This window comes from Gopherus flavomarginatus, chromosome 3 (assembly GCF_025201925.1).
Source record: "Gopherus flavomarginatus isolate rGopFla2 chromosome 3, rGopFla2.mat.asm, whole genome shotgun sequence".
Classification (NCBI taxonomy): domain Eukaryota; kingdom Metazoa; phylum Chordata; order Testudines; family Testudinidae; genus Gopherus; species Gopherus flavomarginatus.
The window spans coordinates 167,081,007-167,098,767 of record NC_066619.1 but is presented as its reverse complement, the minus strand read 5'-3'; the positions used below and the strand labels follow the sequence as shown (position 1 = coordinate 167,098,767).

Sequence of the window (17,761 nt, the reverse complement as noted above, 5' to 3'; positions counted from 1 at the left end):
CTTAAAAATTCTCGCTAACAGGCTCGCAATTTCACGCGCCAGTTCCTTTAATATCCTCGGATGGAGATCGTCCGGGCCCTCCGACTTCGTCCCATCGAGCTGTTCAAGTACAGCCTCTACCTCAGTTGCAGTAATATCCACTTCCATATCCACATTCCCGTTTATCATCCCTCCATCATCGCAAGGTTCCTCACTAGTCTTATTAAAAACTAAGGCAAAGTACTTGTTTAGATGTTGGGCCATGCCTAGGTTATCCTTAACCTCCATTCCATCCTCAGTGTATAGCGGCCCCACTTCTTCTTTCTTTGTTTTCTTCTTATTTATGTGGCTGTAGAACCTTTTACTATTGGTTTTGATTCCCTTTGCAAGGTCCAGTTCAATGCGGCTTTTAGCCTTCCTCACTTTATCCCTACATGTTCTGACCTCACCAAGGTAGCTTTCCTTACTGATCCTGCCTTTCTTCCACTCCCTGTAAGCTTTCTGCTTTTGTCTAATCCCCTCTCTGAGTTGCTTGCTCATCCAGTTTGGCCTACAACTCCTGCCCATGGTTTTTTTTCCCCTTTCTCGGGATGCAGGCTTCCGACAGTCTCCGCAGCTGCGATTTAAAGTAATTCCAGGCCTCCTCCGCATTTAAATCCACTAATTCCTCCGTCCAATCCACTTCCCTAACTAATTTCCTCAACTCTTTAAAATTAGCCCTCGAGAAGTCAAAAACCCTAATCCCAGATCTACATTTGTTTATCCTTCCATCTAGTTTGAACTGAATCAGCTCATGATCACTCGAACCAAGGTTGTCCCCTACCACCATTTCTTCTACGAGGTCCTCACTGCTCACCAACACCAAATCTAAAATGGCATCCCCTCTCGTAGGTACTTCAACTACTTGATGAAGAAATCCATCCGCTATCACATCCAGAAAAATCTGACCCCTATTATTCTTGCAAGTACTCGTCCTCCAGTCTATATCCGGGAAGTTGAAGTCCCCCATAATCACACATTTCCCCTTTGTGTTTACTTCATTAAAGACATTAAAGAGGTCTCTATCCATATCCCAGTCAGATCCCGGCGGTCTGTAGCACACCCCAAGCACTATCTCAGGGGAAGCTCTAGTTGCTTTTTTACCCAGTGTGATTTTTGCCCAGACAGACTCTGTCTTATCCATTCCATCGCTTCTTATTTCGCTACAGTTAATTTCATCATTGATGTACAAGGCTACTCCACCACCTTTGCCTTTCTTCCTGTCTTTTCTAAACAGCACATAGCCTTCAATACCCGTGCTCCAGTCATGAGTACTATTCCACCAGGTTTCAGTTATCCCTATAATATCCGGTTTCACTTCCTGCACCAGTAACTCCAGTTCCTCCATCTTGTTACCTAGGCTCCTCGCATTAGTGTACAGACCTTTTAATTTTTGGCGTTTGGCTTCAGTGACATTCTTTCCCCCGTCGTGCAGAAACCTTCTACCACCAGCATCACCCGTTACTCTGGTTTCTACTCCACTATTCCTCCTTGGATCAAATCTTGGGACCGCAAGGGTATCCCCTCTCACTTTGTTTACTTCCCTCTCCAGGTTATATTCCGGCATGGAGATCTCCCGAACATCTCCCAACCATCTCCCCCAACTTCCTAGTTTTAAAGCTCTCTTGATGAGGTCGGCGAGCCTCCATCCTAGAATTCTATTTCCCTCCTTGCTTAGATGAAGTCCATCCTGAGCGAACAGTCGTCTATCCGTAAACGCTTCCCAGTGACCGTACATCCCAAAGCCCTCCTTATAACACCACTCCCTGAGCCATCTGTTGATCGCCATAATCTTGTCACTCCTTCTTTGCCCCGCTCTAGGAACTGGCAGAATCCCACTGAAGATCACCTGAGCCTCGATGTCTTTGAGCCTCTTCCCCAGTCTGGCATAGTCCTCCTTGATACAGTCCAGCGAGTAACTAGCCGTATCATTCGTTCCCACATGAAGGATAATCAACGGATTCTTTCCCGCTCTCGCTAAGATCGTATTCAGCCTCAGGTCCACATCCTGTATCTTAGCCCCTGGCAGACAGCACACCATTCTGTTCTCCCGATCAGGTCTAGTTACAGGCCTGTCTACTCTTCTCAGTAAAGAGTCTCCAATCACATAGACTTGCCTTTTCCTGGCGACAGTGCGATTCTGCGGTCTATCCCCCACAGCAGCTGGCCGTGATTCCTCTCGATTTGTATTCGCCCTTACAATCCTCCTAGGGCTCGTACTTGGTGTCGCCTCCATCGACTCCTCCCCTCCTTTTGCAGGACTAGCTGCTCGCCTCTTCTTCCTCGCCCTTTCTCCTTCAGCAGCCTGCTGTGCTCCATCTTCATTTCCCAACTCAGCAAACCTGTTCCTGAGTTCTATTTCTCCATCGCTGGCCCGTCTTTTCCTCTGCCTGGTTCTCCTAGTCACATGCTTCCACCGTCCACTTTCCTCACCCAGCAGCCCCTCCTCAGAGTCCTTTGGTTCTGCTTCTATCCGCTCGTCTGAGCTTGTCCCCTGTGCCTCATCATGTCTGTGTTCCATCATCTGCTCAAATCCCCTTCTAAACTCAGCCAGAGTTTCCACTTGCATCTCCAGTCCTCTTACCTTTTCCTCCAGCAGCTCTATCAGGCGGCACTTCATGCAGATGAAACTCCTTTCAGGTGCTCCCTCTAGGACCATGTACATGCCGCAGCTACCGCATCCGGTCATCCTCAGTGTGTCTGCACCTGCTGCCTCCGCCTCCATCGTAGCGCTGCAACTCTGTGCCTGGCAATCCATAGCTCACACCGCACCGCAGGCCACCAACAAGCGCTGGGCTGCTGGCAGACCCCTGCCTCTTCCCTGGTCTGCCTTCCTGGTTCCTCTGCCTTGGTCTCCCCTGCAACCTCCCCCTGGAAACTCCCACTGAAACTCCCCTGTTAGCCGCTCTGTTCGCTGCAGCTGACTGTGCCGCTGCCTGAGTGCCTGGCTCCTTATATAGGACCCCTAATCAGGTAAGCCCCACCCCCAACTCAGGGCTCAGCCTCGCTCCCAGCACACAGCCCCTAGCAGCCTGCACACACACTCACTCACACACAAACACCACAAACTACGAAAACTACAAAAACCTGCTCCTCCAACATGGAGAAGTACACAGGGGGGAGATTGGAGCGGGGGAAAAACAGACACAGGAAAGTTCAGGGAGAGATTGGGACAGCGAGAAGACGAATTCAAGTAGTAAAAACCTTATCTATCCTCTAACTTAATTAAACTTATATAAATTACAAGCACCTTATACAAAGTAATAAAACAGGTACAGAATACAACCAGGCAATGGCTTTTTTAAATCTATCTTAATCAACGACTAGGCAAAACAACAAATATCACAATTCTAAGCAAACTATAACAAGCAACTATACAGAGCAACAAAACAGCAAACTATAACAAGGCAGGTGAAACTTACAGGCTCTACAATCTTAACAAACTATGACTTATTAAACTAAAAAGCAAAACCTACGGTGCACCTTATGCTATGGGGAAGTCACAGAGGGCAGAGTGGTATGTGCCCAGGATACAGCTCCCAAGGCAGCCCCCAAGGAAGCCAAGGGATGGTGACTGCAGCAGTGGATACAGCTGAAAGCAGGTAGCAGAGCTTAGCAGTGGCACAAGCTTATTTTTAGCAGCAAAGCACCGCGGAGTTTGAGAGGTTTTAAGACACAGACCAAGGTTTTCCAAGTATGGAAAGTTTTACAGACGGATTCTTACCAGTCCCCAAGGCAGCAGCAAAGGCAGAAGCAGCAGCAACATCAGAAGAAGCAAGGAGGGCTCGGTACGGTCTCGATAATCAGGAGACCGCTCAGGCAGCAATTCGTTCTTCGTGGAGGGAGGTTTAAAAACCGGGGGTACGCTCAAAAATAAAACGAGAGCGGAGAAAGGACCCCCCAAAACCCCTGGCTGATCAGACCAGGCAGCAATGCAGGAACCTTTCTGATGTTTGTTTCAAAAATGTCTGTTTTTAAAGGCAAACTTAGGCAGTTTCCCACCAGTGATCCTGATAGGCTCCCTCTGTCACAGGGGAGGAGGCACAGGGAAAAACCAGGCAGGTGAGCACAGAGACATGCCTGGGCAGAGTCCTGTGCAGTAGGTGACTCAAAAGCACATGAGGCCTATGACTCATGCCCAGGATCTTAAAAACACAATAGGTCTTGCAGCTCTGGACATTGCCTGCCCTACACCAAGCCCAGGTTCAACAAGGTGATAACAGGACTAACCCTTTGAACAGGGCAGTGGTTCCACTTAGCACGCAGCACAAGTGGCCATCCCTTTGAGAAGGGCAATGGCTCTTGGTAAACAACTTAAGGGGCCCTCCCTTTGAGAAGGGCAGTGGCCCTGGTAAACAACTTAACAGCCAGGGAAGGGTTGCCATAGGAGGAGAACAAAAACAAAATGGAGTATGGGGACAGCTGTAAGAAACAAAATGGAATAGGGGGATAGCTGTAACAGACAGTTGTGTGCCCTTTATAGGGAAAGAGAACTACAACCAAAGGAATTACCAGTTACCTTTCTGTAAAATGTTTCTCCCGTAAAACAAATGATTACCACAATCACAATATTACAGAGCTAGCACCTGCTGTTAATTTCACAGTAAATAGGACTTGTTGCTCCAGAAAGTTTTTTAATCATAACATTAAAAACTTAGCAGAAATCTCATACATACAGTTAACTCCAGCTGCCTTTATTGTATCACGAATGAGCTCACTGAGTGATGGGCATCCAAATGCAAATGAAATTAGCTTTGCAACCATTCATTTTAAATTGCTCTTGAATCACTCTGAAGTAAATTCCATTTGAGAAGAATTTGCTTCAAGTCCCAGACAAAGAGATAATGGTCCTATGTATTTTGATATAAGCAATAATACTTTAAGTCTGCAATTCAGAAATATAGTGAGTTAAGTGCTGGGCTGATGAGAATTAAAGCTTGATATATAGTAGTAAAACTGGTGTACTGAGTACAATATTTTCCAACCCTGAATTAGAGCTGGAATACTTGTCCATAAAAAGTGAAACATACCATAAACTCTTCCTTTCTCACATGTTAATGCAAACAGTGCTGCATTACGTACAGTTTCAAAAATGAATGCCCAAACAGGGTATTTTTGCCTAAAATAAAGATTAAAATATAATCTTCCCACAGGTCTATCCTGTGTATGATCCTTAGCTGGTGTAAATTGCTGCAGCTCTATTGACTTCCACTGCATTTCACTCATTTTCACTAAGTTTGGATGTGGCCCACTGTTTTTTTTCCAAAACACTGTTGTAGGATGTTAAAGGAGGGAGGTAAAAATAGCATCTCTAAATCCAGAGAAGCCATTAAAGTATAAATTCAACACTAAATTTATAGATGAAGGTGGTTTTGGTAAATTTATTTTCTTAGTACGAATGAATTGCATGAGTGAAACCAGGTTAGCATTTTCATTAATCAGGTCTTTTGTCTTGGGAGTGTGGAGCAGTCAATAACAACAGCTGGGTTGTACATTTTATTACATGAAAATAAAGATGAATGTGACATTTTACAGAAGTAAACTCAGTTTGCAATAATTGGGCACAAATGGAGTCCTGTTATGTAGGAGAGCACTCATGTCTGAGTATTTGTGTTTGATCCAGGGGGCACGTTACACAGGGCATTGACAGAGTAATTGAAAATCAAGCACATGGTTCTCTGTTTAAAGGTATAATTCTTTTACAGACCATTCTTGAATGGGTATTTTTCCTGGAATGGTTAGAAAAGTTGAGATAAGTCCAGAGATAACACAAAGCGTGCCTCTTTGTTGCATTTCCATGGGATGCATTATTAAAATGTCCAAGGGATGTATTTTGGAAGCCACAGATCAGAATGCTGGGCAAGCACTCCCTTTTATATGTACAGCCACAGACATGCCAACATCATAAGAGACACACAGACACGCACACACAAATATGGTGTTTTAAGTCCCATCTACATTGTAGAAATAGCCATTATTGTGAGGCCTGGTTATAACACTACCTCCGTAATGTGGCTGAAACACAGTTGATTTTACAGATTTAGGACTGAACTGTATTCTAACAAGTTGGTCAGATAAACTTTGACAGAACAGTTTTCCATTGAAATATAAATACTTCACAAAAATGTCTTGATTTCTCACAAACTTCATTTTGGAAGGGGATAAAAAGGAAGAAAGCCATGACGGTGTCAAAATGGGACATGTCAATTATTCCTTTCCAGAGGACTTTATTTTGAATTTTTTTTAATTTTGTGTTATGCTATCTATTATAAAATAATGTCAAAATCTAAACTAAATGTTTAGATCAAGCTGAAACAATTTTTTCCTTAATTTTCTTTTGCAGAGATTTTTGCCATTTTCCAGTTATCCTAAGCACAACATAAACTAATTTCAAAATCCTCCATAAAACAAATTTTCCAATCTCTGCCCCGCTATAGTTGTAACTATGTTCCAGAATCATGCTACATTCCAGGCGACATATTGTAGCTGATCCTGAACAGATGTTCAAGGGAATGAGAAGACAACCTTGTGACCCTGGTAGTCTGGGGAGTAGAGTTTTTATACCAGGTGGCCACCATGAGCCTCCCAAAGCAGATAATGTGATGGCTGGATGATGGCTACAGCACAGCTGTCAGGGAATGTAAAGAATCACATTCTGTAAAACTTTATAAGGTGTCTGAATCAAGATTTTCCTGTAAGACCTCCATCCACCCCTAACAAAGGGCTGTCCCTAAACAAAGCAATCTAACCTTTGGATCTTAGGCCTGGTAAACACTGGGGGGGATTCATAGATTCTAGAACTGGAAGGGACCTCAAGAGGTCATCGAGTCCAGTCCCCTGCCCTCATGGCAGGTCCAAATACTGTCTAGACCATCCTGGATAGGCATTTATCTAACCTACTCTTAAATATCTCCAGAAATGGAGATTCCACAATCTCCCTAGGCAATTTATTCCAGTGTTTAACCACCCTGACAGTTAGGAACTTTTTCCTAATGTCCAACCTAAATCTCCCAGTTTAAGCCCATTGCTTCTTGCTCTATCCTTAGAGGCTAAGGTGAGCAAGTTTTCTCCCTCCTCCTTGTGACACCCTTTTAGATACCTGAAAACTGCTATCTGGGATCGATCTAAGTTATGCAACTTCAGCTACATGAATAACATAGCTGAAGTTGACATACTTAGATTGCGGTGTCTTCATTGTAGTGAGTCGACTGCTGATTCTCCCCCCGTTGACTCTGCCTGCGCCTGTCACTCCAGTGGCATACCGGAGTCGATGGGAGAGCGCTCAGGGCTCAATTTATTGTGTCTAGACTAGACGCGATAAATCGACCCCCGCTGGATTGATCACTGCCCACCGATCTTGCAGGTAGTGTAGACAAGCCCTTAGTGAGACTGTGGCATGAATCTGCAGCATGGCTAAAAGCCAGTTGTTCCCATCTGTACTGCAAGACCAGACACTGTTTTACCTATGTCAGGGACTGCCCTGTTGTAACTTGGTTCCCCAACACAGCAGTTTCTACACTATAAATAGATGGAACTTGTAAACCTCAGTTTCTCTGTCTGGGGGAGAATGAACAACATTTTGCTTTCCTGCAGCAGGAGAGCTAATCACTACTGGGAACTTAGAAGCACAAACTGAGTTCCAGCTCTGATTCTCACAGCCTGATAAGACTGCCTTATTACCTCTTAGCAGTGTGCAGCAGACACATGGGTTAGAGACCCTGAATGTTGATGGAGATGAGGCTAGCTTTGTCATATGATTGTTTTCCTTTGTTGAATACAGCAAAATTCAATCATGTTTGCATTGTAGACATTCCTCTTTTAAGTTTTTGTTCCATATAATATTAACTCGCTCAATCATAATAAGCATGGAGGCCTGCAAATGAATGAAAATGCCTCTCTGTGGAAAATGTAAAAAAAAAAGTGTCTTATCTGTTTTGATTCTCTTAAATGTACAAATATTAAAAGAAAACCAGTATCACTGGATGGCAGAGCTTCTGTATGTGTGCTTTATCTGCATGTGTGAGAATGGTGACCGCCTATCTCACAAACATCTATCTGAATGTGGTTCGGATGCCGGGGTCTGAAGATAGCACAGCGGGAAAGAATAAATTTGGGCTTGATTGTAATGTAACTTTTGTTAAAATATAATGGCGATGAGGAATTATACGGTATATTAAGGTTAAATAAGAAAACTGGCTTCTCACAACAAGCATTTTATGAGCTAGAACTGCCCTGGGCTTCTGGCGGGGTGTATATGGTATGCCCTGCCCATTTCCCAGCAATCAAGAAGAGAGGCTGAGTTTGTAATAAACAGTATTAGAAAATCCACTTGAAAATAAAAACACTATTTAAATGCTAGAAATGGGCACGTTCAGCAGAGCAGCCCAAAGCCTACACACGTTCTTCAGATTGATCTCTCAGACTTTAGGATATAAGGAAGGAAATCTCTCTCCCTCTGACCCAGTTTCCTCTCCTTTGCCTTTTTTGGAGCTTCCAGATACATCTTTGATAAGAACTGGTTAATTGTTCAGATAGCATAAGTGTTGTCTTCGATGATGTGCTGAGATCTATTGATGAAAATAAATACATTTGTTTTTCCAGTCACCAGAAATTAGTGAAGCAATACTTGTTTAATTATAAAACATATGTGTGCTTTGTTAGTTTCCATCTGTCTGCTCATCAATTTGCAAATAAATGACCAGAAGGAAAAGATATATCCTGTGGCAATTCAAGTGAAATGATTCATCTCTAATGTCTGTGTATGTTTATCTGTATGTTTGTATGCATTATGAGCAGAAGAATAGTAGAGAGGGACAAATTCCCCTTGCTTTAGCTCAAACCTGCTGTCATCATGAATTCCAAACTTTGAATCAAACTCATGCTTTTAACTTCATATTACACTCTGGAAACACTGGGGAGAAAAAGGTAGCAGAGAGAAAAATCTAATCTCGAGAGAGCAGGTGCAGAAATAGGTTGAAAAGTGGAACATAAGGTGGTTGGAGTGAAAACAAAACCACAGAGGAAAATAATGAAAGGGAAAAAAATCTAATGAAAATTAAATCTGTTTTTTTTTAATACTATGTGCAGGGCACCTGCCTACAGCAGACTAGCTTTTGGTAAGGAAGTTGGAGTCCTTTTGTCCCTGTTATTTTATAGCAGAGGTTTTCCCTCTGATAGAAAAATACTAGTCTTATTCACCACTCCATCATTCAATGGAGTAATGCAGAGGTGAGTCAAGCCCATTATTGTTTTTAAACTGAAACACCCTAATGGAGAAAACAACTACAAGGAGTCCGGTGGCACCTTAAAAATGAGCAGATTTATTTGGGCATAAGCTTTCGTGGGTAAATAAAAAACAAAACACTTCTTCAGAGAAAAAAACCTGTTTCAAATAAAATGAGAAAAGGTGTGTGAACTCATATTACAGATCTGAGATTCATAAATAGTTCAAAAGATTCATAAAACCTCAAACTCTGTAAGATTTTTCTCATGCCTAATGAAGATGTATGTGTAATTCTATACAGCTGAGTAGATAGGTACTGTATTATCTACTTCTCCAGCTTCTTTCATCGGTTGTTGTTGTTCCTTATCTGTCTTTCTACAACAGCAGTAACTGGAAGGAAAGGCTTTCATACCCTTTGTAATTCTGGACACAAAAAAATTGGTATACCTAAAGTAAAGAAAGGTAACTGTCTGACATTTAATCTTCATGGAGACTGACAAGAAGAGGATAGCTAACCTTCTGCAGTATTTTTAGTTTGATATTCGGTGATGCTTTATTGATCATCACCAACGTCCATCACTGTGTATAATGATAACTGCTTCAGAGGCAGAAAAGAGGAGATTGAATGAGGCCTTCAGGACTGTCAGCTTCTTGCTGATGGATCTGTCAATAGTTATTGTTCTCTCATCCCTTTACCGCTGTGAGCATCTTGAATGTTCTTGCATGTTGACAAGAGTTTTGCAAGTCGATGGGAAGCGGAGTATTCTCCAGTGAATTGTCACTCTCTGAGCTTGGTGATTTCTCCTGTGAAAGGGGTGGAAAGATGATGCTTTGCTGTAAAAAGGGGTTTTATGGAGTAAGAGGCAGGAAGCTATGTGAATTAGCTCATTTTCAATGTTTCCACTAGTTTATTGGACTGTTTTTTAAAAAAAATAAATTGTTTTGTGAATTTACTCCTGCTGAAAAGTGCTGGCTTGACAGCACTGAAGAAGACCAAAGCCCTCTGTTAATCCACATAATAGGTCTGTAGTGTACCATTTCGTAACAGTTCTGTGCTCTGTGTGAAGTGAGTTAAGTGGTACCAGTCCCACTTCCTTAGTGGGCATTGAGCAGGTGTACACACTAGAAAAAGGAAGCATCAGAGTTTGGCACCCTGTTAGCATTCTCAATAGAGAAGCCAAAGAATGAATGAAGAGGCATAGAATGGAAACTGACCCAGCCTCTTACTCCTAGGTCAGTTTCATACTAAAGACCTAGAGGTAACATCCTAAGCCATTACTGACCATGTGCGTTCACATATATTCAATTAGCATGCACACAAAGTGGTATTTGTGCGCGTCTATCAGGGGTGCAGAACTGTATGGGTGTCACGGAGGGTGGGGGAGTCAGGGGCCTGCACCCCCCATTTCTTGCTATTCACCGTGACTCTCAGCCAGCCAGTAAAACAGAAGTTTTATTAGACAACAGGAACACAGTCCCAACCAGGGCTTGTAGGTACAACCAGGACCCCTCAGCCAGGTCCCTCTGTGGGGCAAGGATCTTAGACCCCAGACTTGGGGTTCCCTGCCTCTGTCCAGCCAGCCCAAAACTGAAAACCCCAAAACCCCTCCAGCAGGCTCTCTCCCTTTGTCCAGTTTCCCGGGCCAAGATGTTGACTCGCCCCACCCACCTCCTGGCTCATGGTTACAGGCTCAGGTACTGTCCCTCATCTAAAGTCTTCCCCTGCTCTCCGATCCCCCATGTAGACAGCCCCAGTAAAACTAAACAACATTCCCAGGTCAATCCACCCTGCTCCCTACTGCATCACAATGGGGTATGATTGCCCATGTTTGTATCTAATAATTATGCCTTTGTCTTGTACTCTCAAGTATCAGTTTAGGTTAACAGAATTTTGTACTGGGATTTAATAAGTGACAGAACCAAGTGCTAAAACTATGTTCTGTCATTACTGTTGCCATTGAAGACAAATAAAAAGGAGACATTCACAAACACAAAGTTAGCGAATGAACCAGTAGAAACAGAAAGAGCAGGGTGTTAAGTGGAAACGCCTTTTAGGCTGAAAACAACTCTGCGTTTAAACTCCATTGCAAGGACACTTCCCATGTAATTTCTTCACTTGAAAAGGCACTCTCTTCCCTTGAGCTTTTTAGAAACGCTTGTAATCTTTCACAGCCAGAATTTCAGTTGTTGTAATTTCCTAACCTTTCTGCATTTTCCCTCTCCGTTTCTTTGTTACAGATGATGATTTTTTTCATGAACTCCCAGAAACCTTTCCATCTGATCCTCCAGAGCCTCTGCCTCATTTCCTCATTGAGCCTGAAGAAGCTTACATCGTAAAGAACAAACCTGTGAACTTGTACTGCAAAGCCAGCCCTGCCACCCAGATCTATTTCAAGTGCAACAGTGAATGGGTTCATCAGAAGGACCATGTGGTGGATGAGCGAGTAGATGAAACTTCTGGTGAGGCATTTGTGCGTTTGTTTTCTCACCATGTTATTGGGGTTGCTATTAAAACATTATTGGGTCTGATTCTCATTTACACTGACAGAGCGGTGTCAAATGGATTTAGCATAAAATGAGAATGCGGCCCAATTGTGTGCTCATAAAAAACTCAGTGATATCTCCACCTATACTGCTGCTCACTACTTCCTTGCTCAGTTCTCTAATCAGTCAATTCCAAATTACTTGTAGTCACACTACGGGAGCACAATGTTAGACAAGTTCTGAGGAGCTTTTGGAGCACTCTTATGTTGAAGGTTTAAAAGAAGAGAACATGGAAAAGGAGAAATTACGGTTAGCCTCAGGCAGAGAAATAATGGGAAGATACAATATTCCCCCAGCCAGGAACAACATACTAACTCCAGAGCATGCAACTGGCTGCTGTTCTATTATATTCTGCAGCCTGCTACGTTGACTTGGTACTAGAGAGACCTATAGTAAATCTGGAAGAAATGAAAGAAAGAGGCTAAATGTCCAATCCTAATCTAATCAATGCCAAAAACTCCCATCGACTTCCATGGAAGATTAATAGGGCCCTCAAAATATAAAAGAAACAAAGAGGCTTAAAAACTTGAGCTATAAATAAGCCCGTATCAAAGATGTGATTGTCCCAGTTTGGAAAGACTGGTAATCCAATAAGGTTTGAGTCACGTGCAAGGGAGAGAAGTAGGGCTTATTGCTGTCTTGATGGCTATGAAAAATAACCAAATATCAAGCAAGAAAGTAGCTTTCATTTGGGAATTGCACCACCACTTGGTCTAATTATTCAGAAAAATAACTCCACCAGATGTCTTGAAAGTCTCATGTGACCTGGGTTTTATTTGTTTCAGCTCATTTATTTGTGCAGAGTTCAAAAGCGCAGCTTGAGAAAGAGAAAGGGGAGGGGGAAGTGTGGCAGAAAGGAGAATCGGGGACAAAAAGCCTTTGGCTATGTTTGACTGTTAGTTGTAATAGGATCTTCCAATAGGTTGCAAAGTGACTGTACAGGAAGAAGACTGGAAGAGGGGAATACTTCAGTTACTTAGTACATCTCCTAATTCCATCGTTTATGTAAGACTGGGAATCCACTGGAATTAACTTTCCCTGGCTTTCAGTGAATTCAGTTTTCATTTCATTTCTTCCATAAGGTTTATTAGCATTAACATTCAGAAACTGAATAATGCCTATAATTCCTATACTGTAAAATGCAGTCAAGGGTCACTTTTTAGAATTAGAGACCCGATTCTCTTCTCAGTTACGCTGAGGTAAATAAAGTGTAACTCCATTGAAATCAATAGTGCTCTGTCCATGTAGGCGAGAGGAAAAAACTATTCTAAATGTTTCTTTTTAAACTCCTGCTCTTAATTGCTTCTGATAGCAGGAGGAGGAAGAACACTTCACATAAAGATGCCAAATCTGGGTTCGCTTTCATAATGTAGCAGTGAGTTTAAGGAAAATAACTGTAGATCATCTGCCTCAAATGATAAAACAAATCATTTCCTATTCTTCATTGAAGGCCATGGGGTGGATGAGCACAATAACAGTAGCAATATTCATTTGTACTCAGTCAACAAAGCAAGCCAGCTTGTTGTGTCCAAATATATCTTTATGCTCATGAGTTCAGATTTACCGCTGCCATGGCACATGGAGGTAGAAATTACACCTAGTAGTGCTACCTTTTTCTCCTGCACCCCAAATAGAAATGAGGGAATCTTTTAACCATCCTACTTATGGCCCCTTTCTGGACAGCACCTACCACCCATTTGGGTTTGAACTGAGAAAAGGGCATTTGAACAGACTGAGAAGTCACTGCTATTTGCGTGAGTATATTTTGATCACAGGTTAGAAATACTGGGCTAAATATGACTATGCAGAACAGAAGCAGAGAAAACGAATCTGAAAATCTCCCAAACTTGTGTAGTATTCCAGCTGCTTAGCTGGAGAACCCATGAAGGTTAGCATGTGTCTAATGTTAACATCATGTCTCAGCTATGCAGTTGGTGGAATTCTACCAAGTAAAGTGCCAGATGGGAAAAGGACCCAACATCTTCATTCCCAGAGCCTTCACTAAAGGAAAAAAAAACCCACTATGACGAGATAGAAAAAGAGGGTCTGAGAATATCTGGAATTACAACATGTCTAGAGTTTCAGAAAGGGAAGAAGTTTACATTGATTAGGGAAAATAGCTTCTATAAAAATGTTTAGACCAAATATGAGCAGTTGCTAGATTACAGAGAGAGATGGGCTCTGATAGTAACATGGTATATTTCTCCCATCTAGGGCAACCAGATGTCCTGATTTTATAGGGACAGTCCTGATTTTTGGGTCTTTTTCTTATATAGGCTTTTATTACCCTCCACTTCCTGTCCCGATTTTTCACACTTGCTGTCTGGTCACCCTACTCCCATCCATTATAGATAATCAGTAAAAACACAGAATTGCTGATGTGTTTATTCTGGTTGCTAATACAAGTGAAAAATCCATTGCAACCTAATCCCATTTTCAAAATCTGATTTTGGAAGATCTTCCCAATGCTGCAAAAGAAATTGCAGCAGAGAATGTAAATGTCCCTATCTTAAAAGAAGATATATCTGAAGGCTTTGTGAATGTTCTAAATGATGAACAGCCTAAACCACTTCCAAAAACTAAGCTCACAGTAGTGAGAGATTCTACCTTGTGGAATTTCTGCAGGGGGCCACCAAAAATCCTTGCAAATCAGATTGTTAGTACAATTTCATGATAGCCACACTGGAATTGTTGAAATGAAAGCTGTCCTTGGAATCTGGATTTTGCAGCCAAGTTTGGATATGGACATAAAGTGTGATATGTCTGCTGGCGCATCCTACCATCATTGGAAATGGGACTGAGAATCCCTGGAAGAGAATTCGTATTGACTTTGCAGGCAAGAGAAAACAAATATTTAAGGTAGCCTGAAGTAATAGATTTAGATAATATCACCTTTTGCAAAGCCATTGAAGAAACTTGTCTGGAGCTGGTTGACTTTGAGAAAAAGCTGTATGAGATAATGGGCCGCAATTCATTTCTGAGAAATGATAGACATGCCTGAAATAGAACCTACGATCATTAAACATACTAGATCAGCAGCTTAGTAGCCTGCATCCATCAGGTTAGCAAAGAGCTTTGCCCATTCATGTGTCACTGGGTCACTGCATTGATTACACCATACTTGGGCCTATGCAGCCTCTGTTAGTTTCCTCCACCAGTATAGCAAATTCCAACCTGGTAGATATTGGTAACTTCTTGGTCTGCTCAGATGGGTTATATTTGTCAGGCCAAACAATAAGAACTGTTGTTTTCTCTCCCCCTCACCCCTTTTTTCTTCCGTAACACAATTTCATTGAGGTCATTACCCCAAACAGGTTAGATAGACACCATCCATAAAGTCATAGTGTGCCCTTAAGTACATATGCAATTGGGGAGAATGCAAGGAGCATGTAGCAGCAGGTGTCCCCTATTCCACATGCCAGGGAGCCCCAGAGAGGAATTTAGTCTCCCTAGGGCAATTCAGTTCTCCAGCACAACTAACAGTCAGTCAATGCCACAAGTAAGCCTATAATAATGAACCAGAGCTAAAAAGGATTTCAGTTATACAACACTCAGGGCCGGTGCAACCACTTACGCAAACTAGGCGGCCGCCTAGGGCACCTAGTGGTTGAGGGCACCTAAAAGCCCGCTCAGGCGAGGAGGTGGAGTGGAGGTGAGCTGGGGCGGAGGGGCACGAGGAGGACCACTCGCAGTAAAGGGAGGGGGGTGCACAGGAGGACTGCTCCCTGCCCCAGATCACCTCCACGTTGCCTCCTCCACTGAGCATGCAGCCCCCACTCTAAGTCTCCTCCAATCGGTGCCGCAAGCCTGGGAAGGGAAGAGAATTAGAGCGATGTCGGCGTGCTCAGCGGAGGAGGCGGAGCCAAGATGAGCTGGGTGGGCTCCCCAGGTGGGGTTAGCTGCCACGGGGGTGAGAGGGGAGTCTCCCCAGGCAGGGTTAGCTGCCATGGAGGGGGTCTTCCTGGGTGGGGTTAGCTGCAAAGAGGGGGGTAGATGCTGGGGGGGGGCTCCCCAGGCAGGGGGCAGCGGGCTCCCCGGGTGAGGGGCTGGGCTAACTGCCACAGGGGGGCTCCTCTGGTGGGAGTGGGGGGGCATGGTTAACTGCTGCAGGGGGTCGGGGTGTTAGCTGGGTGGGGGAGTGGCACAAGGTGGAAGTTTCACCTGGGGCGTGAAACTTCCTTGCACCAGCCTTGACAATGCTTTTATTCTGAATGCTGCTTGAGTTTCATCCTTCCATGTCAGTCATATGACCGGAGTGACTGAGACATAGGCACATTTCTCTTTGCTGTGGTTTTGCCATGCTATCCCTCAAACAACAAGCAGGAAAGCTCTGCTGAGTTGTTTCTAAAATGTCATCTGAGAACCAGATTTTCACTCTTAAGTCCTCTTGTAGCAAAGCAATGACAAGAAGAACAAGACTAAAAGTTAATGAAATGCAGAAGCAAAAGAATAAAGTCTAATCATGCATTCTTTACTTTAAAAAAAGTAATCAGAATACAGAGAAGAGAGAAGAATATGAAATAAAGGTGTAATGCTAAAAGTATTTGGTGCAGTAACTTATCTTCCAGTGAAAAGGTAAAACATAAGGAGAGAGAAATAAGTTTTCAGCTGTCCATGAACTCTGAAGCTTTGGAAACACTGTGAATGAAACTTGTACAAAAACAGTTGTGGATCTCCCTGATATGGGAAATTTGTTTAGCATTAATAAATGCTAAGGCTGCACAGCATATGCCGGGTGGTATGCCAGCAGTGACATAGGATGTAGAATCAGGGTGCAGTCCTACTCCTAACAAAAAGACTTGCTGGACAGATATAGTAAATAGTGTAGGAGAGTTATTTTTTTTTAAGAGAAAAAGAAACATTTATATCTCTTCTCTGTGTAAGTTGAGGAAGTTATTATTACAAAGTTGGGATGTTATGTAGGTGCTTTGCGCCATGGAGTATTTTAGAGCAGTAACTAAAGATTAGTAGTCTCAGAGAGTATGCATATGGACTCAGCCAATCTCCATAGGAACTATTGCAACTGATCAGAGACGCTGAGAAATAGTAAAAGGTGACAGGATGTTCTAGACTTATTTATTAAATTAAATTAGCCTAGTAATAGAACTGTGCAAATACACTTAGAGTCCATTCCAAGAAAACAGAAGTGTCTTATCTGGAAGAGCTTTGAACTCTATTTTTGATCTTCAGCCCATTTGGAATTTTCTTCCTCTATTAAAAGTTAAGCATTTTCTTAAAGATGTCCAAATGGGTGCTTTGTTCTTCATCAGTGTACAGGATATCTGGCCTCATCATTTCATGCATGCATGAAATGGCAAGCCAGAATGCAGTCCTTTTTTATGTTTTTACTGCAGTATTTTGATATTAACACAGAACAAAATAAAATATATTCAAGTGAACATTGGCGATATTTTGTTTTAAAGCGAGAAGATGAAAGTAGGAAGAAGGGCACATATTTAATGTTCTGAGCTACTATCATACAAGATAACAACAAAGAAAGGAAACAAATACTGCAGAACTAGTGCTTTTGGGGCCAAGATAATGTCATTGATACAGCACAGGAAGGGCAAGAGCATCAATAATCATTAGTGTGATTTGTGCACATTTTTTACTTTGAATTATTGTGCAACTGAAAATGATTGTGGATGAGGAATTGTTGGTGCATTTGCTTTTTATGTGAAAATATTTCCCATTTCTGCAGACAGCAATGCAGATACACATGCATCGCGTCTCCAGGACTTTACATCTTGTATAGTGCTTTACATGTGTTCAAAGCAAGGTTAAATGCTACCAAATCAAAATGGACTGCACTGGATGCACAACAGAAAAGAATCAAGCCCACAGAGAACTTACTTCTGGTTTTTTGTCCTTTTCAGTTTGTATATATTTTAGAATGATTTCTGCAGAAATATCCAGAAATGCTCTATAGGCACTCTCTTGTTATACATTGCAGTGCCCCCAATATACTCTTCGTCT

At 42.6% G+C, this 17,761-nt stretch overlaps 1 protein-coding gene across 2 annotated transcripts in view; it reads left to right on the top strand.

The window, feature by feature from the left end:
* Nucleotides 1–17,761, top strand: part of UNC5C (unc-5 netrin receptor C) — a 375,760-nt gene that overhangs the window by 229,820 nt on the left and 128,179 nt on the right. For both annotated transcript variants that reach the window (XM_050944017.1, XM_050944016.1), the window contains exon 2: nt 11,480–11,701. In XM_050944017.1, coding sequence (XP_050799974.1) covers nt 11,480–11,701 — 222 coding nt within the window. The remainder of the gene's footprint in view (nt 1–11,479; nt 11,702–17,761) is intronic.